Source organism: Chiroxiphia lanceolata, chromosome 5 (assembly GCF_009829145.1).
Source record: "Chiroxiphia lanceolata isolate bChiLan1 chromosome 5, bChiLan1.pri, whole genome shotgun sequence".
Taxonomy (NCBI): domain Eukaryota; kingdom Metazoa; phylum Chordata; class Aves; order Passeriformes; family Pipridae; genus Chiroxiphia; species Chiroxiphia lanceolata.
The window spans coordinates 64996825-65021781 of record NC_045641.1 but is presented as its reverse complement, the minus strand read 5'-3'; the positions used below and the strand labels follow the sequence as shown (position 1 = coordinate 65021781).

Genomic DNA, 24957 nt, shown 5'->3' with positions numbered 1-24957 from the left:
CTCCTCTGTTCCACCTACTCTGGTGGAGGACAACCCCCTGCCTCAAGGGGCTCATCCCATGGAGGAGGGACAAGCTCCAGGAATAGAAGTAGGACCATAAATGCAGTGATACCATGGGTTGGTCTCAGAGGAGACCAAATTTACCACACATCCAATGCACAACCTGTCTGAACCTACACGGTAACTCTACTGTGGTGTGTTTGGTTGGCTTAAAAAGGTCCTGATTGCACAAGGCAGAAACTGTGCCCCAACTTTCTTAATCTGAGTCTGTAATACAGGACTTTCAGACCTAAGCTAAGGGTTACCATTTCCTGCAGGTGGTTGCTGTGCATTAGGCAGGGCTCAGGCTCAAGGGTCCACCCTGTCCTTAATGAAGACCTGGCCAAAGAGCTGGGCAAAGACCTCAGGACACGTAGAGCAGCCACAGATGTTCCCCATGGCCACTCTTCCCTCTTAGTATCAATGGCTATGCACAAACAGATAATTTACCTTCTCTAAAAAACAACCTCTGCCTTTACAGACCACTTTCATATTGGTGCAGAGGGGTCTTGTGGGTTTGCTCAGAATTCAGGTGCAAGATTTTTTTTGTTTTTTAATTCTTGGCCAATTCGAACTGTGATTTTGTTATGTTTCAGTAGTTCAGAATAAAAAGATGAATTAATTAGAAAGTAACAGATACAATTAACACTGGAGAAAAAAAACCCAAACAAACTACCCCTGTGATTTAGATCTGCATTAACAGTTTCATCTAGAAAGAACTTTCAGCATATTCCAAACTAAAGGTACGCAAAGCAACAGCACATTTCACAGTGAAAATTGGTAGACTAAAACTAATGTATCCTTTGTCCTGTATTATAAAAACATTTGAAAGGCTTTAAATTTGACAGCCTGAAGTGTTTCCTGTTTATTCTGCAACAGTTAGTGCTCTGTTCCCAACTTATTTTTGTGCCAGGATAGACAGGGATTGTTGATAATGGGGACACAAAACCCATAGGAGGGCTTGTTCTTTATAGGGTACATGATCCTAATGCATACAGAAAACTGGGTTTAGGGATGCTGGGGGTTTTTTTCTCTTTTATAAACAACTAGAAAACATCATAAAAACAGATAGTCATAGGTCATTATGTCTGCTTGATTATATATCTAAAAGCAAAGAAATACCAAATAGCTGAGCTGCCTCCTGTATTCCGTAGTTATTCTGACAGAAGGACTTTGATAATGCCATTAAAGGTCTTTTTGATAGCCTCAAACAAGAGTTAGGTAAACACAAGGCTCGTGCCCTTAAACCTCCCACAGTCTGATGAAAATTCACTGTTTTTCCTGTTTGTTCTGTGATGCCAGTGGAGTTACCATGATTTATGACCCACCAAGTTGTCTGTAATGATCCCTAAACTACATGGTTTGTTGCCTATATTCAAAGGCATACCTGGCTTGGTGTAGTTGCAAATTTGCCTCCAAAACAGCTTTCCTAGTTAACAATTTCTCTTACCAGCTTAGAAGACAACAGGTTTCTCTTCCTTCCTGGGGGATTTTCCCAGTGATGGAGCTCAGAGATGTCAGAGCACGCTGGCACCGCTATCACACAGGACAAAGACATCAGTTTTGATCCTAGAGTCAGTAATGTGGCTTTGCAATCAGACCAGATCCCCTCTGCCTCTCAGTTTGGTGAAAGTTTGCCTTTGGAGCAGGAGGAATTGGAAGGGAGAATGTCTTTACTTCTTCTCTATTTTGAAAAACAGGGTGATAAAAAGCTTTTGGAAAACGCCGCTCGGTTGACCACTTATTTCAGTTTTTGCATATTCTGTGCTAACTGCTTGTTGAAGAAAAATTATTCCCTTGAATAAACTTCTATCTACTGCTCACAGGGGAGTTCTTAGATTTGCAATCAAGAAACAGTATATGTTGGAAACAGGGAAATGATACAGCTTTGGAGCTGGCAGTATCCTGAGCCAGAGATTGATTCAATACCACCTGTGGCAGCATTTTTTGCTGTTATTTATTTGGGACTGTTATGAAGAATGATACTAATTCTTATTTGTATGGAAAAGCTGGCTTTACTAAGTTGGACCTGGGGTAGATATTTGGACATGAATCATCAGATCTGACCAGAATCTCATTTCCAGTCTGACATCAATTATCAACGCACCTTTGATAAAACATTACCCTCTGGGAAAATCAAGATTGCTCTCATAAAAAACAACAACAACAACAACAACGAGTAATATAAAAAACCAGTGTGCAGAAATAAATATCCAAACAACAGAAGTAAAAGGGAAATGATGTTAGTATGAGTCAGCTGACTGAGTCTATATGTCTAGCACAGATCAGGGGTGTTTCCAGAACTGCCAATGTATTTATTCAATGTTAAAACACCGTTTATAGAAGGAGAATGATGCACCATCATTTTCTCTGTGTACAATTCCTGGAATTTCCAGAACTTTGATTTTTCTTTAATTATTTCCAGACCTAGATGCAATATTGATATTGTATATATTAGAGGAAATTTCATTTCATCCCTTATAATACACACAGCTTTCCCATATCTGCTGGTAGTTTATAATCAGAGCTGCAATTGTAAAAGGCAACATCTAAATGTGCTGGTCATTACTGTGAAGTAATAAAATGCAAACAACTCCAACCCTAATTCCAGGATATGAAGAACTTCCTTTCAGTGAGCATCACACCAACCCTTTTCCCATCCTTGTTCTTGCACTTACATGGGACAGATGGAAGAAGAAAGGTCAGAAAAGCATTTGACGTGGAGAATCCCTCTCTTTAGCCCTCTGATCTGCTACTTTCTCAGATAAAGTGTGGTAGGTTTTCTTTACATTACTGCAGTGCTCTATTCCATGTGCCAAGGAAGTTTAAGATAAGGAAAGAAAGCTTGTTTCCTAGTTTCAGATTTATGCACAGGACTGCAAGGAGCAGAGACAACCTCCAGAAAATAAAGCAAAGTGGCTGTGTTATTGGAGGCAAAACCTACAGTCATCTTACCAGGCAGGTTTCCTCCTATTGGAAAGGTACATCATGAGGGCAGCAGCAAAATATGACACTTCAAGTATTTTTAAAGACTTTTCTTAGTAATAACTGTTGGAAGCATCTGTTAGTGAAGTTTCCCTCTGGACAATGCTGCCTGTGGAAAGCCATGTATTTGCAAGTTTTCAGTACCATATTTCAAGTTCTACTGAAGGTTACTTAAACAAGGAAGAAAATGGTATACAAATACAGTGCTCATTAAGATAAAAATGCCCCCCTTCCCCACACACACACACACACACACACACAAAATAATCGAAGAAACTTAAACACCTATCACTTTATTGCATCAGTTCAGAGTAATTTTGCTTAAACCCATTACTGAGATGTGCTGCAAAATTAATTCACCACTTTCTTCATTTGCTTCCCATTTTTGACTGTTTAACATTTTCATGTCAAACCCTGGAGCTGTTGAGTAATTTGAGTTCAGAGGATGCTCAGTGACAGCCTTGGGACTCCCACCTGACTGTGGGACATGGTATCCAGCCTGGAACAACGAGCTCTGGTCACAAACCCCACAGCAAAGGCTGTCAAAGCAACCGGGCAAGGGAGATTTTATTGGCCATTTAGAGCTGTAGGACTACAGAGGAAGTCAGTGAAAAATGTCAAAAGAGCTTATTGTGGATTTCTTCTTTCTAATTTTTCAATCATAATCAAATTTATGACACTTGCAAAATTTTGACTTGTCTTACTGTTGGTCTAGAAAGGGATGAGAGCAAGAGGATGAGAGAGTTCACCAAAATTTTGAACATTTTTTCCCCTTATTTTTGCTTCAGATGAGGAAAGGAAGAGGACAGGGTAAAGCAAATAAAAAGTCAATGTTTCAAAGATATTTTTTGCACTCCCAAAATGTAAACTAGCTGTTCAAGTCAGTAGTCAGACTCCTTTTGTCCTTATGAAGCATAGGGAGAAAAGATCTTGTTTCTTTTTTACATATAAGTTTCCTCACTCTCCTCTGAGGTTCTTGCACCAGGAAGAATGTCTTTTTTATTGGCAGTATCTAGTTCTTTGCTGGTTGATCTCTCTGTATTTTTAATATCTGTCACCTCTTTGCCTTCTGGTTTGAAGCGCTTCATTATTAAAACAGAGAGCACTATGTACAAGACACAGCATCCTGCCCGTAGTCCTGCAATGAGGCCAAGATAGACATTTCTAGGGGGAAAAAAAAGGGACAAAATATGTTTATATTAATAAAGCTTGCCAATTCTGAGTGGAAGCAAGTAAGATATAAAGTGTGATTTGACAAAACCATTTATTCTCAGCCAGGTATTGCTTCACATTTTAAAATAAGAAATAACAGGCAGAACAAATGACCTCATAATATTAGCCCCAGGCAGGCCCTAATCAGGTCCTACTTCTAGCAGAAATGCCTGGAGTGTGCTCCCATTCAGCAGACTATATTTTTGGGCTGAGACAAGAGGAGCTCCACCAGCTGGGGCTTTCTGCCTGTAGTCCCCATCTTCCCCCAGCTCCTCACTGGCTCACTTAGTGCTCCTGGCCACAGTTCTCCATGTACCATCAGTCATTTGGGTCCTTTCTCCAAGTGGATTCTGTGACATTTCTTATACGATATGAAGCAAATAAATGAGGGATGTGGAAGAGCATTCTTCAGTGCCACACTTACTCCGCAGTTTTTGAGGCTTCCAAAAAGCCAAAGTGTCACAGAGTTACTCAGTGCACTTATTCAGTGCAAGCTTCAATAAAAGAACTAGTTCTACCCACCTAAGGAAGTGTATTGCAATTTTATATGTCAGATTGAATCAAAATTATTTGGCTTATTTGATCTATAAAGGTCTAGTCAAATAAGGAGCTTTGATGCTCTTAGTATCCTAATCAGTCTGTAGACAGTAGACACAAGGAAAGAATACCTTGGTCCTCAGTGCCCAAAGCTGCCTCAGAAACCAAATTCCCAACCCCTTAATAAAGAGTTAACTTACCTGAATTCTTTTGTGTCGTATACCCGGCAAGATCCAGATCCCCCACAGCTTTTTGTCCCCCATTTCAAGCAGGTCTCATCTATCAAGGCACCAAAATAAATAGGGGCTGGGAGTCCTCCTGCAAGGAAGATTTTTATTACATGACCTCAAGTATGAAGATCTCATCATGTGATGTCATGTAAAGAAATGAGGAAATTAATCTCAGAGTTTCTGAATTATGGCTGCATAAAATGGGACTAAACATCCAGCTCCAGCTTTGAGAAACCAAAATTTGTGAAAATATTTAAAAGTCTACTTAGATGGAGATGAAATGATGGAAGACTATCCCTTAACTATATTCAGCCAGGAAAATGTTAGCAATTCACTTTAATGGCATTTTTATTAGAAGTGTAACTTCTGTTGTTTAAATAAATAATATAACCAACATCTCTTTTGCAGTACCCTGTGTGGATTTACATGCCATGACATATTAATATTTGTGTATACTAATGTATCTATTCAGGTGTCACACAACAGTTTGCCATTAAAAATGCTTAGCAGACTGCAAAAGCCAGTAGGCAGTAGGTGTATTACTTATGTAGTATTGAAAGAATTCCTTTAGACAGTCATAATGCTTTAATATGATCAGGAAGCTGTTTGAGGAATAAAGTGCAATTTTGTGAAGGAAACTGCTTCATAAAAGCAGAAGATTGATTCTCTGCAGCATTCAGCTAAAATATGGACATTAGAAAAGAGACCCAAATGATTACTTCGGTGAGATTTCAAAAAGCAGCAAACAAGGGAAGATGAGAAAAGATTTGCTTGAGGCAGGGTAGACTACATATCTGAACACTTGAATGGTTATTTATTGCAGATAAACTAAAGAAACAAAATATTTGTTAGAGTACACAGGAGCTTTAAGTGAAAAAGGGTCAGCAAAAGAGAGTATAGGTTGTTAAGGATATGCAGACTGATCAAACTCAGGTAGTTGTGCACAAGAATCAAAAAACTCACTCCAAAAGTACAATGAAATTTCCTTCCTTTGCCTGATTACTTTGCTGTATAGGATAAAAAATTCTAAAGAGATAATCATAATATGTAATTACGTATCAGAAAACATGCAGCAAGCTTCTCCAAACACTTTGAAATGCAGTCTGTTTACAAGGAAAAATTCTGGAAAATCTGTTTTTCTCATCTGGAGCAAGGGCACTGCACTGGCTGACTTTGGTCTACCCCTTTGATTACCCACTTGAATCCCACAAAGAAATGAAGTCTTACCTAGTACTCTACCACCCAAAGTTTCAATCCCAACAGCAAAGGATTTCAGGTCTGGTGAAACAGATCTGGAAAGGAAATAAAAATGGTGCATTATTTTGAGGAACAACAGAGTAACGTCTCTACAGTCATGCTGTGAACATCTGTACATACAAGAGTACTATGGCTCACCTAACACAGCCCACTCAAACCCTAATTGAAAACATTCACCAAAGTTAATGTTCAGATGCAGTCTCCTTCTAAGGGAGGAGACATAAATTCATTGAAATCTCATTGAAATAAATGGGACAATTTACAGAAATTGATCTTGAACCCAAGGAAAACAGGTTGCAAATGCTTTTGGGAGAAAGTACAGGAAAATTATAGCAAACCAAATAAAACTAGACAGTTCATGTAAATAAGTTAAGCTCCAAGAAGCTGTCTTGCTTTAGAAGGGGCATTAGATATGCAGTGATGATCATAGGGAACAGGGTGTGCAGTTCTGCATTCAGGTTCAGCACACCCCTGCCTCTAGCATTTTACACAGAGACAGCAAATGTGAGTTATCTGGCTACAAAAGCTCCTCATTCCTACCAGTGGAAAGCAGCCTGTGTCCTTCAGGTGAACTGGAAGAACGGACAGGAGTGCTGAGCTGGCACAGGGGCAGGAGGGGGCCTTGCTGTGGCCAGCCTGCTCCCTGAGCTGGAGTTTATACATCAGTGTATGGTCTCTTCAGCATTAACATGAAAGGCTTCTCATTGTGCACATTAGTGTTCTGAAAACTGGCCAGCAAAGTGAGCCTTGTCCAGAACCCAGGTATGTGCTAAAAATTACTTATACCCTTAGAAATACTGCAGAGGAATCAGCAGCTTAGACAAGTCATCTGGTCATGTGCACTGATTGCAATTCACCCATGAGCATGAGGGAAGAGAAACTTCCATGCGAAAGACACAGAACACCATCTTTTCTCCTGAGTGTAAAATAGCAGTGCTGCTTTCCAACTGAAGGGATCAAAATTTAAAAGATATTCCTGCAGACATAGTTCTGTTTATACCAGCTGAAGGAAAGAATGGGAGTATCAGACTTCTCACAACACAGAAGACATTGTGAGGCCACTAAGCTTGACAAAGGTGAATGTTTTTCTCCTGAGTAATATGAACGGCACAGTCACCTTGGACACGGCTTAGCACTGCATCTTATTTCAAGTTCAATGCACTGTTAAGAATATCTCTATCACTAGAAATGAAAACTAACTTTCAGGATCAGCATAATGCCCACCCATTTCATCACCAAAGTATTTACTCAGCCTCAAACTGGAATTAAATTGTTGGATAGACATTTTTGCTGTGCCTCTGAACAGAGGTGGATTTCAGAGTACAGGCAAATCCTCAGGAGGCTTATTTTGTCAGCCAGCCATTTCTCAGAATAGGAATGAAATAGTAGATTCCATATTCTGTTTCTCTTTCTCCAAGCTTTATGGTCAAGGTAAGTTAAAGTATTTTACCTAAACATAATCATGTATGTAGGAGTGCCTCCTAAGGCTAACATAAATGCACATGCAGTCTGTAATGCTAAAAAATAGGGAAAGGCTTTGGTACAGCTTTCTCTTTGGCATTGTCCCAAAACTGCAGAGGAATTGCCAAGCCCGTGCCCTTGTCCTTCCACACAGCTGCAATTGTGAAACACCTGAAAGGAGAAGACGAGAAGAATAATTTATTCAGAATTCAGTGGCAGAAAACAATTTTAGTAGCTAGATTTTTCACTCCCCATAACATCCAGCCTGTTGTTTATGCTGAAAAAAAAACCCTAATCATCTTTGCAGACTGATGGCCAGGTTCATTGGTATGCTCCAGCCACTCAGATCTGCTCCAGAGACACAAAGCAACTGTGACTCTAGTTTCAGCCATGTCATTGCTAGAACAGAAGGTCCTCTGTGTGTGCTTAAAATGGGCCAAAGCTAAAAAAAATCCAGCCATTCTGCTCAGGTACCCTACGAAGCAGGTGAGTAACAACAAAAAAATAAAGATGTGGACCAAATAATGCAATCACACCTATCTATCATTTTTTATCTAAAACAGCATTTGGTGCTCAACTGAGAGGGAACTACGAAGTTAGCAGGAGAAATGGGTTTGGAAACCAATTTTCTTGAAGTGAACCAAGAGAATATTGCTGGAATAAATGGATATAAGCCTGAAAATGTTGCTCATCTTTTTCAATATTGTTACATGAAGACAATTTTGCTTCTGCCAGAAGACATAGTCATTTGCAGACACTTCTGCAAACCTACTGATTTAAATGGTCTTGCCCAGGTAGGATTGCTTTAAATCCTGGAAATGGCTTTGCTGCTGATACACTGACGAAAATGTCCAGTTACATATTTACAGGATCTCTTAGCTGTACACTTCAGTGTTATGACTTGCTTTTCTGAGCTATGGCAGCTCAGGAGAGCACACAGGTCCAGTATGATCTGTAACAGTTTGTGAAACCAGCACTGAGAAGTTCATACAGGTCTGCTGCATGTCAGTTGACACCATAGGATTTTGCTACTATAAGAACCAAACTCCTCTTAGCTGTGTTGTAGACACACATTAAAGAGATCTACTGAGAAACAAGAAGCATAAAGTTTATGGTCATCCTTCTGAGAAGACAATAAATTTTTAAAATATCTGAATAAAGGGATTCAAGAAATATAAGTTTAGAGTCTGAAGTTTTCACGTCTTTTCTGAATAGCTCGCTTACCTCACCCCAAATATTTTAAAAACCCTCCCTGCAGTCTTGCACTCATTTTCTGTAAAGTTAAACCATACGGAATGGACACTTGTGTCTACCAGTTTTGTGAATCACAAAGCCAAAAAATTAATAGCTGGAGAAATCGGGCTATATCTATAGTTATAGAATAATGGAATAGTTCGAGTTAGAAAGAACCTTTAAAGGCCATCTAGTCCAACCCCCTGCAACAAGCAGGGAAATCTTCATATAGATTAGGTCGCTCAAAGGCCCATCCAACTTGAACTTGAATGTTTCCAGGGATGGGGCATTCACCACCTCTCTGGGTGACTTGTGCCAGTGTTTCATCACCCTCAATATAAAAGACGTCTTCCCTATATCTAGTCTAAATCTACCCTCTTTTAATTTAAAACCACTACCCCCTGTCTAATTGCAACAGATCATGGTAAATAGGCCTGTAAATGTGTTTACCATATTCTTTCCTGTCCCAATTGATGATTTACATCCTGCAAAGCAGGCTGTCATGTATGTGATCCCATCATCCCCACATACAGGGTCCCACTGATCCAGGTTGCAGCTGCAGTCAGCATTGCAACTGGCCATGTAGATGTTCTTGGTGGAGGAAAGATGCTCTGTTCTGGAGGGCAACAGAAAGAAATAAGAGAATTATTTAGTCAAATTACATAGTCTAAAAAAAATATCAGGAAGTAGGCAGGAAAAACATGGAGAAAGTAAAGCGATGAACATGAACAAGTATCTGCTACCATCCCATGAACTGTGAAGTTGTCGTATGGAGGCTAAGGTAATTTCAGGTAAACCAAAAGTCTCTTGAGATTTTTCATCAAACATTAACATTTGTATGGATTTTATGGAAAAGGTATGGAACTGAAAAGGTATAGGTATTCTTGGCTGGGAGGGAATATTTGGTATTACTTTTCCATTCAAAAGCTCACTCTGAGAGTGAGCTTATCAGATCTCATTTCTTGTGTTCTATCATGGACTTTTATAGCTTTCACTTTTACCAAAATTCCTGTAAGAGAAATCAAAACCAGGCCCCAAAGAGTTAAACTAAGTAGGTGACAATTAGATTTGAGAAATTAAAAAGTGGGTAGTGACTCTGTAGGCATGTTGACAGGGCTCGGTTTACAGAAAGTGTTAGGAGTCAACCATCTACAAATCGACCCTTCTTCCAAGTCACTCACAATGTAAAGGAAGAAGTGTCCAAAATTTGCCTTGTCTTCCTCCTTACCCCGTACCCCTCGATCAAAACCACACATTGAGCAGGCTACATTTCCCCTAAGCCTTTTAGAAAGGAAAAATAACCAAAGGATTTGGTTATCCCTCATTAGGCAGTTGCTTGTCTTCAAAGTACAAATTGTTAAACAGGTAAAACAATAAATGAGTTGCTTAACACATGCTAAATTCTGCAGTCTCAGTTCTCCTGGAGAAACTGTATTTGGTCTTTCAGTATATGTTGTCTGGTTTTTTCTGCTTATTTTTAGTTCACTCTACAGTATCAGATGTACTCAACCAGAGTTATCTCCACTGCACAGGCTTCTGACATCTTTTATGCAACTAAGTTCAAAGTTGAACAGGAGGTTAGGTCTACTGAGAGAACTTAGGTTTTCCCTGAATATCGGCTTGGTTTCAAAAAAAACCAGGGCTGAGTTTCTCTCTGAACTGAAAATGTAGCAAGCCCTGCTGGATTCAGTTTAATCCTTTAAAATCCCTTGAAATTTGGACCAGACAGAGCTAAATTTGAACAGTGAGCAATTGTGGCAGGATGCTAGAGTTGGGAAAATGTTCTCAAGAAAGCATGACCACGGTCATGGCTCACATCTGTGTGCAGCACACAATCCGTGACCACTTTCTACTTCCCAGCTGAGAAAAGGGTCACAGGCAGCTCCAGTTACCACAGGGGGCTGGCAACTCCCCATGCAGGCTGATAACTACTGATCTAGTGGATGGTCCCTTCTAGAGGCAGTGTAGACTATGGGGAAACCACTTTCAACATTTTTCTTACATCCCACTCCCTACATGATAGGAGGAGGCTGGCTTTAAATTAAAGCTTTGAAATAGAATATAAAAATTTAATTTGCCTCTGATAAATTTCACCCTGATTAGTAATTTGCCAGAATATAGAGGTATGTCATCAACATCCTTGCAATATAGAATTTAGAAAAATAGAAATAGATACTTCAGAAAAAGAAGAAATGTCTTGTTCGAAATTTGAAAAACAAAATCAGAATATTCTGCCCATCCCCCACACTAGGTATCATTTCAGCCTGACAAGTCTGTGCAAACCTAGGATTTTCTTGTGTGCATAACTCTCAAAGAAGTGGTAAAATGATATAATCACAGCGGCTCCACTTCAGATGAAATCCCACTGATTGATACCAGCAAATTGCCTAACACAGGCCAACTGCAACAAAAATCTGTTGTATTTAAAGAGATACATATTTGAATGGATATAGCAACATGCTACAGTAAATCAACAGACAAGACACGTCTCAGAAGTCATCCAAATCCAAATTCAAATGTTTTCTGGAGTGGAAGCTTTGTAGCTCAGAAGCGGTTACAAACCCAGTAGAGGCTGTGGGAGTAGAGAACCCAGGTCATGCACCATGTCCTGCACAGGGCAGAAAGCAGCTGTGACAAATGACACCACCAGGACAAACCCAGGGGGATACAAACCCAGAGTAGGGGGTTGTCAAACCGGCCACCTGGAGCACCTCACAGCTGCACGTGAAGTACAGGAGGTTTAACAAATACGCCGCTACAAAGGTGATGCAGGAGAACTTCGCCATTTCTGTTATGTGAAGCTTGAATTTCTTGATCAGAAAGCCCCCTAGAAACATCCCCAGGATTGTGATGGGTAAAAGTATCACACCTGCAAATAGAAGATAATAAAAATGTTAATGGCTCTAGCTTGCATTGACTCTTTCAAGAAAAGACGTCTTGTTCTAGTATTTTCAAAATATCAGACACTCACCTGTTTTCAGGCTGATCTTCTGAGGTTCTAAGACTTTTTATTACCTTTTTGTAATTTTACTTACTTCCCCATTTTCTTTTTCAATCACATTATGATTTTAAAAGCTTAGTTCCTCAATATTCCTTACCTTTTTACTGTACTGGTTTTTGTATGTATCCTGATATAATAGAACCTACACAGTTGCCTGTTAGAAATCAGAGTAAATGAGATAAATGTCTTAGCTCACGGGCACTCCTTCATCTAAAATAAAATATTTAACTCTGTGAAAGTCGCAAAAAAGTCTCCAAAATGGAACATAAAAGGATGCTACACCAGGTTCTGGGCTGGATTCCATTTAGATCTGAGAGTGAATCACGAGAAGATTTGTATTTAGATTTAATCTGTTCAGTATTTCACAAGCACCAACCCTAACATTTATGTGCTGAACAGAGAGCTCTAACAGGGTTTTACTGGGAGGGGTTTGCCTTTCTCTGTGTGTTTTTCTGGTTGGTTGTGTTGTTTGGGCACTTTTTTTGGATGAAACTTTCTCTACATCCAGAAAAAAAAGATAGGAAAAAGAATGTTCTTCCCACATTTGTACCTAACCAAAGCCCAGTGCCTTCAGATCAAACTAATGCAATATCAGTTCTGCAATGACCTGGAATATCCTGGTTTTCCTGCCAAATTATGAGACAATCACTGTAAGATTAATATAATTTCAGCATTTCTTTTCTTCTGAACACTACAAAGGACTTATTTTTTTTTAGGGAACTGGTAAATAAAAAAAGAGCTTTGAAATGAATGAAGTGACTCAAAATTTTACATTTTGGTTTCTTCCTGGTTATGAAATTTCCATTTGTAATCAAAATGGAAGAACATTTATACCTAAGTGTTATTCTGAAAAGGAAAAAAAAATCACACATTTCATTAGACTTTTAAAATTGTTTTTTCTCTTTTGGTTGTTACTTTGTTGTAGCTTATGTGTCACAGAAGCAGACACATAACCCAAACCTCACTATGAAAAAAGCTTCCACCCTGTTCTAATAATCCTCTAGCTCACTGAACTAGGAACACCAGGAAAATTAACACTAACCTCCATTTTCAAAATACAGTAGGAAAATTAATAAACCACTAAATACTTTCTTTTTAACCAAAAAAGTTCATAGAAGCTCCTCCTAAAAATGAAGGCAAAGTAACAAAAGAAAAGCTTCCTTTTTGACATTGGAATTTGAAAGGACAACAGGTACCTACCAATTAGAAAGATGGCTCTTGCCACAGACACATTAAATTGTTGCTCCATAAACTTTGTCTCGTAGGTTATAATCCCAACAAGAGCATTGTACTGCAGAATAGTAAGGAAGATGTACACCAGGAAAATTGAATTCCCAAACAGTTTCCTCAGAGCTGGCAAGAAATCTGCAATGGAGAGGTATATGCTGTACACCCTGCTAAACACAGAGAAGAGTTGCTTTGACATCCTTTAGATAGTAAAATCAATTTTGATTTAATTACTGGTTGTATTGCAGGTTATAATCCTGTGCCTACCAAAGCACACACTTGCTCAAGTGAGAGTTTTCCACATTGCCCACATATGCCTTACAGGAGCAGCAAGGCCAAATGGCACAGAGGATGCTGAAGTGGGAATGAGAAATCCTGCATTGTCCTGTGTGTGACACAGGACTCTTCATTACAGGCACCAACATGGTTTCTCAGTGCCTGTACAGAGAATTAAGACCCTCTGTAATGTAACATTTGGTGCCTAAAGCAGGAGCCTTCACAAACCACACAAGAGCCCCACATGAGTGTGACATTCAGAGAAAGAGAGCACCTGGCCCAGAAAAAGGCTGGAGTCATTCCTGAGACACTTGATGAGAATACCTGAAGTCCATTAAAGTGAACACAAAAACCTGCATTTGGACTGTAGCCTGGCTCTTGGCACACTTGCCTAAAAGATGACAGCTCAAAACACCTCTGCTGTAGGGTTGCACATACATACATACAAATAAGATCTTAGGTCTTACAGTAAAAATATAAAAAGAAAAGCAAGGGGTCATTGGGTCTGACCTTGCCTATACAAGGTTAACTCAGCTTAATCCCTGAGCTCGTACACAGGAGCTACAAATCCAGAGAAATCCCTCCAAGAGCCAATGCAGTACTTAGCCTCATGTTTCCTTACCATTTCTAGGCCACAGGGAAACAGTGGCCTGCCAGCTATGGATCAACTATGAACTGAGGATCCCTGATGCTCAGAGCAGCAGCACAAGTTTTTTCCAGCTGTCTGATATAAGGAGAGGACTGAAACCTGCCCTTAGCATGTAATTATAATAGTGCAAGTTAAAGACAACTTTTTTGTTGTCTTTGACAACATCATATGCGCTGCAGAAAACACACATTTTGTTGAAGGTTGTGCAAGTCCCTGCTCAGCTCAGAATGAACTTATGAAATAGAATTTGCATGCAAACATTTGGGCGATAATCTTTCACCTTTTACTGCCTCTGAGAACTTTAACTGTGGGTGAGCTGGGGGGTCTATTTTACAGTGATCTCCTTGGACAGATAAATGACTAATCTTCTGGTTTTGATTCTCTCCTTCTTTTGGTACAGAGTAAGGTAAAAACCAGAAAGGCAGTGAAGCAATGAAGTTGACTGATCCACAGATAAGCAATCCAAGCCACCAGGCACCAACCCAACGGGTATCCTTAGGATTTATGCTGATGGCATCTGCAAAATACAGAAAGACAGGAAAAGATATTAAATATTATGTAGAGCAATTACTATAGATATCCTCATATATATATGATTTAAAGACCACAACAGAGGTGATTTATGTTCTATACAAAGAATTGAAATGCAGCTTGTTTCAAATCATAGAATCACAGAATCACAGAATCATTTGGGTTGGAAACGACCTTTAAAGATCATTTAATTCCAACTCCACTGCCATAGGCAGAGACACCTTCCACTAGACCAGGTTTCTCAGAGGTCCATCCAATGTGGCCTTGAAACTTTCAGGGATGGGGCATCCTCAGCTTCTCTGGGCAACTTGTGAATGACCCATCCCTGGAAGTGAATCAGTCCTATGTAATTGAAAATAGATATCTCCATTCAGGCCTGTGGTGGCATTTTATTGCCCCAATCTTCCAATACTTTCTATGGGAATGAGTGATGGCAATAAGGCCATTCACCACCCAAAAAGAACTTCCCTTTCTCAATTTCCCACTGTCAAACCCTTCTTCCATCCCCAAACATTTTTTCCCCCAATTTCCTTAAATGTTCCCTTAAATATTAGAGACTTGTAAGTGATTTGAACAATGAAATAAGTTTTTATATGAATCTTTGGGGCATCCTTCTTAAGAGAACCTAATTTCTGCCAAGTGTTTAAAGGCTTCCATGAGCCTTTCACTGTTCTCTCAACGTAAGGATGGTCTTTCATTCACTAGTATGTTCTCTGCTGCACAGCAAGGGTGCAGCAATTAATTGTGTGTGCAAGCACAAAAAGAGGTGCAGTGGGACTAGGGCTCTTCCATCAAGGACTATTCCAGCCACACTACAACATGTAAATGTAAACACCCCCACCTTTTGAGTAGGAAAAACTCTCTGAGAACCCTTCTTTTTGAAGCAGTAAACTGGGAAGGTTCTTCTTGGCATTCAGGTTCCTACATCCAGCCACCTTCTTGATTAACACACCACCCCACGGCCTCTTACCAGTATCCACAATGCCGATGTCAACCCAGAGGCCGGCACAGAAAGAGCCAAGCAGGAAACCCAGGGTCGGCCCGAACATGCCCGAGGATCTCACCAGGCCTGTGAGAGAAGAGAGTCAGCACACGAAAGTGAGCAAAACACTGGGGGGACAAGGCAAGCCTTCTTTTCTGAGGGCAAGGAAAGGAGAGAGGAAGGAGGAGACAAAAGAGGGGCACTGACCATTAGGGAATGTCTAATGGGAAGCTCCTGAGCAGCAGGAATGTAAGCCATAAGCTACCATAAGCTGTGATGTAGAAGGTCTCATGTGGACCCTTGTGTGCAATTCATTGGCAAGATTCTTGTCTTGAAAGGAATAGGAAGAAAGAGAATAGCATTGCAATGGCTTTTATCTCTCCGCCTCCCTACTTTTCAGTTTTTGTAGTTGCATTGTTCAGCTTGTGCCAGTTAATTAATGACCATTCAACTCTAGGCCTGCTGGAGGTGCCACAAGTCCAACAGGGACTCTATTTCCAGCTTGCAGGATGTTCTGTGACTGTACAAGCCAGGGCTTTTCCCTGTACTACATGTTTAGGTCCCTTAATTCTAAGTCAGTAGTTGATCTGATGATGTGCTTGTAAGAAGGCACATCTTTGCAGTTTGGGATGGCAGGGACAATAAAAGTGTGTGGACGTGGAATCAGGTACAGGACCCTGAGAATATTTTCAGTGGGTAACAAGGAGATATAAGCATCCCTGTATGTGATCAAAGTTCATTAGGCAGAATCTTTGTTGGTTCATTCAGCACCAGAACAAGCAAATCAGTGAACTGTTGTGTCAATACGTACTGACATGGCTGTAAAAACCAAATCATGAAATTTAGTGATTAAGTAGTGCCATCTTTAAAATCATGTTTCAGTTTTGCTACTGCCCTCTCTGGGCCTCCCATTTTCTGCCCTGTCTCTGCTTAGAAAGGAGATAACATGGGATCAGAAGAAGGTGGGATGCCTCTAGAAGCAAATGAAAAAGCTAGGAAGACTAGCAGAAACCTAGGAAGCCAGGCTGCATTCTGCTGGCTGGCTATGTAAATAACAGCACGGTATGATTTTGGTTACCACTGCTGGCAATCAACACAAAATTAAAATATCCTCAAAATAATTGAAGTGTAGGTCCTCACATTCCCTTGCCACCTGTTTTGATCATTTGAAGTTTAGTTGTGAGGAGGTAACAGGTTCAAAAAAAAAGTTCGGTGATTTGGATTTCTGAATTCTAGCATGGAACTGCCACCTGGGAGCTGTTTGAAGTTAGAGAAGGCTTAATTCTATTAGAAAAGAAGGAATTATTGACCAAATGCCTGTCACTTCTCGCCCATACTCAGTACTGTGCTCTGTAAATCCTACTGCGTTGTTCTACTGAAGAGCTTTTCCTCCTGAGAGAGAGAATTGGTTTTGCAAACTCTCTTCTGAATCTGGTGATTGCTCAGCTTATCATCAAGAACTTCTGCAGTAAATTCTTACAGCTTAACAACTATGCTAATTTTTTCTTTTCTGTTCCTTCCTGTGGCAACTCTGGTACTATTATGACACAACAACTCTATCAAAAAGGTTCTAATGCATTTCATTAAGAAAATGCTATCTCTGCCTCAAAGTAGTTTATGCTTCTACTCAACATCTAAGGGCAAAATAAAAAGGAGAGACAGGAAACAAACTTCTTGTTTAGGGTCAAATAATGAGATCAATGTTAAAAATTTATCAACAAGTCTTGACTGACTTTTTTACTATAAGACAATTTTATTTTTTTATATTTTACAAAAACACTGATCCTAAATTGATTCATGCATCTGACAAAAAATAAGACATAGAAAAAAATTAAAGTTAGTCAAGAAAAGAAATTCCAGCTCTATGAAAAAGATTATTTCAACATTCACGATTTTGCAAATAGCTTCAGTCCACCAAAATGGAATAAGAGATTGAAAATCATTATTCTGAATGAAAAATAAAATATTTTAATACTCTGTAAATTAAATACTTTATTACACTTGCATAACCCAAACAAATTTTCGTTTTGGCTGAAGCCATGCTATTCTCTCTGTCTAGTTCATATATTTAATCTCACTTCCTCAGCAGTCCTCAATCTGCGTCAATCTCTCCCAGGTCAGACTCTGACAAGAAAAAAATTCAGCTGAACTTTTAAAAATATCTCTAATCAGAAGCTCAGAGGTGATTACAAATATTTTGGATAACTTCTGAGTCGAACACTTGCTTTTGACAGCTAGCCCACTATTTTCTTCAAAATGCAGATTTCCTTATCCCCAGATGAAGACATTTGCCATGGCCTTACCCTGTGGCATTACATACTGAACTCTTCCTGAAACTGTGTCTTACTCTCTTTAGGACCAGCTCAATTTCGCCAAGTTTACTTCAGGCCGCAGTTTTGACCTCCCTCAGCCACACAAACACCTCGTGCTTTCAAAGTAGTTTGCCAACAAAATAATTAGCGTGGGTGTAAGTCTTTCTGTCTTGGGCAATAGGTTATCTGCCATAAAAAACAAGAACAACAAAATCCCAATTAGAAGGGATTTGTTACAACACCCCGGCAAGGTGGTGTTTTCCCTTTGGTAACCAGTGACTTTAAAAAGCTTTCAGAAAGAAGTGTGCTGCCTGCAAAACTCAAAAAGTCAGGTAAGAGCTTCTGAAACACATTTACATTACTGTGCTCACATTACAGATCCTAACATTAAGGATCATTTCCTTATCTGTGAAACAGTGATTAGGCAGAATTTTATCCTCTGAAGCTGTGGTGCTGAGGATGATATGCCAGATAAGGCAGATATGACTTTGCACTTTGGAGAAATGAGTATTTGATTATGCTTCTCTTCATCACAGAGAAAACAGGCACACATGTAGCAGAAGCCACTTGGGGAAGGCAAAAGGACCATCTGGAAAATACTCTTAGAAAATAAACATGAAATCTCTTCTGTGTTGTTTTTTGTCTCTGTACAATACAAAATTATCCAGAATAGAGCAGGTAGACTTTTTTTTTAATTTGCTTGGCTATAGAAATGTTAAAGAAAAGAATGTTTAGCATCAAAATCACTGACTTGTATATTACCTATGTAAAACGCTGAGTTTTCTTCCTTAGAAAAATCATCAAGATATGAAACTCCCAATGGCATAATTGGTGCTTCCCCAATTCCACGTAAAAGGTTCCCCATCAACACAAAGAGCCATAGGTAGGAATTTGTTGTTTTCTCACATTCTGCAGGCCATAAACATTGACATTTCTGAGAGCAAAGTTCTGACAACACTTTATTGCAACAGTAAAGTTACATAAAATATGGGGTTTAACAGTCATTATTGGGTGGGTTTGTGGTTTCTACAGGGGTTTTACTGCTTTCCAGTAAAAGAGGCTGTACAAAATGGGGACTAGCAGAAGAAGGGAATCCAGTATCAGAGCTTTTGCTTACCAACATTTTCCATTGTGCTGGGTGTTTCCATAGCATCTGTGACTGGACGGCCCTCAGAGGATGCTGGGGAACAAGCTGATACACTCGTGGTGGAGTTGTCCACGCTAACAGTTATCCTTTCATAATTGTAACTGGAAAACAACTGTGTAAAACACAACTGACACATGAAAGACTCTGCTCTGCAGGAAGTGTGTGTGAGCCTTGTGTTCATACGTGCTTGTTCCTGTCATTGGCAGGAAAAACAAAGGGGCAGCCCATTTCCAGTGCTTTGCTTAAAGAAAGGTAGGTACCTTAATACCGTTTTCAAACGATCTGATGATTCCAACACCAATATTTTGTTGGGCTAAAGAGCAAAAAAGCTGCTTCCAGGGATTAAGAGATGATTCCTTAGAGTGCAGGACAGAGGCAGAGTCCATCCACATCTGCCTAAATACAACAGTGTTGATGTTTTTCCATGCTGGCACCTCTTTCTCCCTTATGTGGCAGAGGTGTAACATGGAGATTTCTCTGCTAGTGTAAAATTAGATAGCTAGGGATCTAGTAGTGACTTCCCTGTGTCTATAGAGATTAACACAGGCTGCAAAACACACATGCCAGTTTGTCTGCATTAGGCCATCTACAACAACAATTCTGCCAAGTAAACTGAAGCCAGCTGGAGTACATTTATGCTGCATTGGGATAAATGGAGAGCAGATATTCCCTCTGACTGTGCCATCAACCTCAATATTGTGGCAGATGACAGTGAGGTCCCCGTGGCTATTGGGTTTTGCTCAGTGTTTGGCGAATGGGTGATGTTCTAAACCTGGCTCTGAGTTTGGGTTAAATCAGATATTTCCATAGCTCTGCTTCTGGCCTTTGCTGTCCCCTGCAGTGCAGGTTCCCCCACAGTGACTCTGGCCACTTTCCATATCGTGATCCTCAGATATGATTCTTTCCATGCCCTCCTTATCAGAGGTATTGGTCATGAAGCTAAAGAAGATGCTCAAATCAATTTTAATTTTTGAGGGAAAGAGGGGTATTATTTTCGGCTACTACTCACTAAGAATGCCAAATGATTGGAAAAGTATGACCTGCTTCTGACAACTGTGTAAGCACTAAAGTTTAGTTGTGAAGGGGTATTTAGATGATTAACCTTCCCTCAGTTCAGTAGAGATAGACACAAATCTTCATAGTTTTGAAGAGCTTATGGAGAAAACCATCACGGAGAAAGAAATCTTTTCCATCAAGGTTTCACTACAGTTCATTTAAGAAGGAAAAAAAGGAAAACATCTAAAAAAATATGTGTATATATATACACATATATATCCATCCCTAATGAAAAATTCCACCCACTTTCTGCCTAATTATGTATAAGTTCTGAGAAGCCTGGGGCTTCTCTCTTTCTTACCTGTAGAAAGAGGTAAGCTTTCAGAGAGAAAATCAGAAAGTCAATACTAAAAATTTCACCCATTAAAACCTTCCTGCTACCTGGAAGAAACTACCACTGTCAAGCTTTTAAGTCAGGTTTATGATTAGAAAACGCTTCATATGATCAAGTTTAATTAGTGCACAACGTGAAAACACTTCCATATTTACCGTCCCATTAGGAACTGAGGCATCACTGACAAAAATGCTCCTAAGGACATGACGAGACACCCAACAGCAATAATTTTTGGTCGATGAACTCTTGGTCCAAGATAGCTCACCAACACCATCACCATTAAGTTACCTGCGTCAACAGGAGAGAGAACCAGCACAAAAAGTGATTTATTTTTGAGGTGAAAGTGTGCTAAGAAGCAGTACTTATCCACTTTCAAAGGAAGTACTCGTACCTATCTCAAAGCTGCCATCGATAATTCCAACAATTGAAGATGAGATTTCAAATCTCCTTTCAATTTGACTGGACATGCTCTTCATGTAGCTTCCAGAAAATCCTTTGGCAAAAAAGGAAAAAGCTAGAGCTCCAAGAAATATCTGAAGAGAGAAAATAATTGAGTTTGCAAAGAAATAATTTTTGCTTCATGGCTGGATGCCTGAGCAACCCACTCAGGAAATATAGAAATCATGTGCTTTGCTTTCTAATTCTCTGTGAAGAGAATCTTCTTATTGTTTTCATTAAAACAGAAGATTTTACTTTCTTTTTCAGGGTGGCCTCCAAAAATTCTGCTACTGCAAGGAAAAGGAAAATTGACATTGATTGCATGCACCTTCTAACTTTCTAACACATACTGTTTTAGCTGTTTCCTTCCTTTGGGGAAATCTGTAGCAAAATATCATTCATTAATGGTAGTTATTATCATGGTATGTGTCCTGTTCTAAAAGACATGAATTGAAAGATATAACTGCAACTACCACTGTGACTGTAGCACACCTCTAAATTATTTGTTAGTAAAATATGGTCTCACTTTTTAACTCCTGAGAACATTTATTGACTTTTGTGTGCTTGGATTCACAACTGCGGAATCAGAATTGTTTCGTTTGGAAGGGACCTTAAAGATCATCTCGTTCAAACCCCCCCCCTGCCATGGAAAAGGACACCTTTCACTAGACCAGGTTGCTCAGAGCCCCATCCAACCTGGCCTTAAACACTTCCAGGGATGGGGCAGCCACAGCTTCTCTGGGCAACCTGTTCCAATGCCTCAGCACCCTCACAGGAAAGAATTTCTTCCTAATATCTAATGTAAACCTAAACTCTGTCAGTTTGAATCCACTCCTCCTTGTCCTGTCACTCCAGGCTCTTCTATACAGTCTCTCTCCATCTTCCTTGTAGGTTCCCTTCAGGTACTGGAAAGCCACAATTAGGTCTTCCCAAAGCCTTCTCTTTTCCAGGCTGAACAATCTCAACTTTCTTAGCCTTTCCTCACAGCAGAGGTGCTCCATCCCTCTAACCAACCTTGTGGCCTCCTCTGGACTCACTCCAACAGGTCCATGTCCATCCTGTGCTGGGGACCCCAGAGCTGGATGCAGCACTGCAGGTGGGGTCTCACCAGAGCAGAGTAGAGTGTGCTGCCCATGCTGCTTTGGATGCAGCCCAGGGCATTGTTTCCAACACATACAGTGTCAAACAGTGTCACACAGAACCAACTGAATTTCAGTAGAACTTCACAGTTTGGTGTTCCAGAGAAAATATGTGGTGAGGGCTCCTCTCCATACCTTTAGCTTTGAACAATTATGGCACGGGGTTTTGACAGGGACCATGCTGCCATCACTGTCCTGGAAGAGTGACTTTTCTTTAAGTTGGCCAGCAGAGATTGGCCTGTCCATGGTTTTCCTCCTCCAGGTCTGATATGTAGGTCTTCCTGTTTGAACAATATCACTGTGTTTAACTATTATTTGCACAAGAACACAGGTTCCAATGTTTTTCAGACCTACCCAATGACAAGACACTACTTGAGATGTCTACACATTGACACCTTTTCTCAGGTGGACATTAAAGAGTATTCAAAGTGTTATTGTACCAAATTAAGGACTGATGCACCTGATTTGTAAAATCTGCTTTTTAAAGGACTTCAGGACCTTCTTGGACAGATGGAGAATTTAGAGGAAACTTGCTGATAGTTTTTAGACATCTTTGTGGAGAAGTAAAGTCCCTGTGTAGCTGGGGGCTTAGGAGAGTTTGTCAGAGAAACATCTTCAGCACGTTTGAACCAATTCTTAAATTCTCCTTGAGAATTTTAATCACTGTCCCAGACTAAATGAATCTTTGGTGTGATCCAGTAGGATTCTGATATTATATTTATGAGGATTTTCTTAGTCAACCATTCCAATGAGTAACATTATTTATCAGATACATGTAGAACCAGACCACAAATAAGGACAGAGAAGAAAACAGGGTGAGTGATATGGTAGGTAAAAATGCATTAAGGAAAAAGAAAGCAGTGATCAAAGGAAACAAATAATGACTGTCTGTAAGTCCCCAAGCCTTCACAAATTCCTGCAGGAGAGATGATAAATGTAGTTATTTTAATTAGACTTCTAAAGTGTTCTGTTTAAAAATTGGCTCTGATGTAAGGAGTCATCTTAGCTATGTTGGCTGATGTAAACTGATCAGGGGAAACCAGCTAATACAGAGAGATCTGGAATGATAACAAGTCAAAAAGAGCTATTGCCAAGTTCTTCTATTGGAAAACTGCTGCAGTAGTACCAAAATCAATTAGCTCTAACCTACGTTGGTACATATAGAGGAGTATAGAGGAACATAAGTCAAGAAATTGTTTTCCCCCCAAGACACCAGAATCTTAGATATGCCATTCTATTTAATTCCCCTGGGAATGTCTCAAAGTTTTCCTCCTGCAAGCCCCAGAGAGCAGCTGACCCATGAGTGGACCCCATTCAAGTGCCATAAGGGATTTTTGACACTGGGGTGGTAGGGATCTGGCAGGGTCCCAGGCTAACCTACAAATGTCCCTCAGTTCCTCTGGAGAGTTCAGTTCTCCAAGGTAAGATGCCCTGGAGCAACCTGGATTCCCTAAGAAGTGTCCACCCATTCCCAGAAAAGACAACACTCTCTTAGCAACCTCACAGGCCCCTAAAAGTTACCCCTAATGACTGAAAATAAACTAATGTCTAATAAAGAGATATAAAGCCTCATAAGATGTCTAACTTAAATTTTGTAGATTTTAGTTCCAAATTCTACTCCAGTAGGATCCACCAACAGGGACTATGAAAAGCAAACAAATATATATTTCAGACTAACCCACATATGAAATTTCTAAAGAGATCTAACCTTCCTTAGATCATCTTCAGCAGCTCACAAGGCAAAAAGCATTGAAAAAACAAGCTATAGGTAATTAAAGTATGGTGAATTCATACTTACCCCAATCTTTATAGGATAGGAGTTGAAAGACAGAGTTTTCTAAAGCAAATACATTCTTTATTGATTTGTATGTTGCTGATGATTAACTTTGTGAAACATCTGACTCTGTTAAATAAACAGCATCTAAATCAGTGACACAGTTTCTTTTCACAGTATTTAATTTTAAATACAAAATTTCATTTATGGTGCGAGATGAAACATCTACATTAAACTTATAGAAAACATTAAACTGTAGAAACACTTCTTTTACATCTAATCAAGCAATAACATTTGACATAACCACTCTATGAAAATCTGAACTTTGGCAAACCAGTGAATCATTGACACCAGTGGTATTCAAAATTAAATGAAGCAAGAAAAATAATAAAAGATTCCATTTGTGAATTAATGTTAATGAATAGGTTTTGTATGGAGAGATAAAACATCCCACTTTCCACAGTGTTTATCCTTTAAAATAACATATTGAATTCGCCAAATTGTACCTTTGCACTTTTCATAATCTGCTTCAAGTTTAGTGGCAATGACACATGCAAAAAGCCTGCACTAGCACATAAAAACTAAACAAACAAACTAACTAAAGGAAAGAAGCAGGAAGGGAGGGTCTGGAGAGGCAGCGAGAGGCAGAGAGAGAACTTACTTTGTGTCAGTGCAATGTCAGGCTGTTTCTTTCCCGTGCCCGAGGGCTTCCAGGCTTGGAGCCAGCACAACGTCACGGCAAAAGCTCTGCCTACTCTGAGAAGTGGAGCACTTCACCACATGTTTTTTTTTTTTAAACCTTGGATTTCCTTCTTATGGCGATTGCAAAACCTTCCCACAGCCGCCCATACAAAAGCTTTGCAAAATAAGGCAGGTTCCTTGTGCTGTCACTACTTTGGCAGCCTACCTGCCAGCGTGCCGGTGGTGCCAGCTTCTCCCAGGTGGAACAACTTGTATTCTTCACTCCTTTTTTTTTTTTCCCCCCCTAAACTCTAAACGTTAAAGCTGCATGAAGCACCTCTCCAAAGGGAAGTCCCTGCCATCCACCCAACAACCGTGGAGTGGTTTGGCATAAAAGCCTTGAGAGTGCAGGCTCGGTTTTTCCAAGCGTCTTACCTACGTTTTTCCAAGCCTCAG

The 24957-nt window shown here is 39.8% G+C and overlaps 1 protein-coding gene across 4 annotated transcripts; it reads right to left on the bottom strand.

The window, feature by feature from the left end:
• Positions 1-3288: 3288 nt before the first annotated feature.
• LOC116787190 (solute carrier organic anion transporter family member 1C1-like) lies at positions 3289-24720 on the bottom strand. 4 transcript variants are annotated; one of them, XM_032688574.1, is made up of 16 exons: positions 24482-24716; positions 23845-23949; positions 22182-22327; positions 20861-21002; positions 20625-20757; positions 19050-19180; positions 18695-18841; positions 15609-15707; positions 14388-14624; positions 13156-13320; positions 11628-11823; positions 9405-9570; positions 7711-7892; positions 6231-6295; positions 4974-5091; positions 3289-4188 (listed from the first exon to the last, which is right to left on the bottom strand). In XM_032688574.1, the coding sequence occupies exons 3-16, from the start codon at positions 22290-22292 to the stop codon at positions 3966-3968; spliced, it is 2115 nt and encodes a 704-aa protein (XP_032544465.1). In that variant the 5' UTR covers positions 22293-22327; positions 23845-23949; positions 24482-24716; the 3' UTR covers positions 3289-3965. The 4 variants fall into 4 exon arrangements, with proteins under 4 accessions (XP_032544465.1, XP_032544467.1, XP_032544466.1 ...); XM_032688576.1 differs by lacking the exon at positions 18695-18841 and having other exon boundaries at positions 24482-24720; XM_032688575.1 differs by lacking the exon at positions 23845-23949 and having other exon boundaries at positions 24482-24717.
• Positions 24721-24957: the final 237 nt, after the last annotated feature.

Excerpts from the sequence above, each read along its gene's own strand:
- LOC116787190 (XM_032688575.1), bottom strand. The coding sequence starts at position 22,292 with ATGGACAGGCCAATCTCTGCTGGCCAACTTAAAGAAAAGTCACTCTTC. Across the intron at positions 15,708-18,694 it reads AAACTCAGCGTTTTACATAG|GCCTGGTGAGATCCTCGGGC; the intron begins GTAATATACAAG and ends CTTCTCTCACAG. Across the intron at positions 5,092-6,230 it reads TTTGGGTGGTAGAGTACTAG|GAGGACTCCCAGCCCCTATT; the intron begins GTAAGACTTCAT and ends TCTTCCTTGCAG.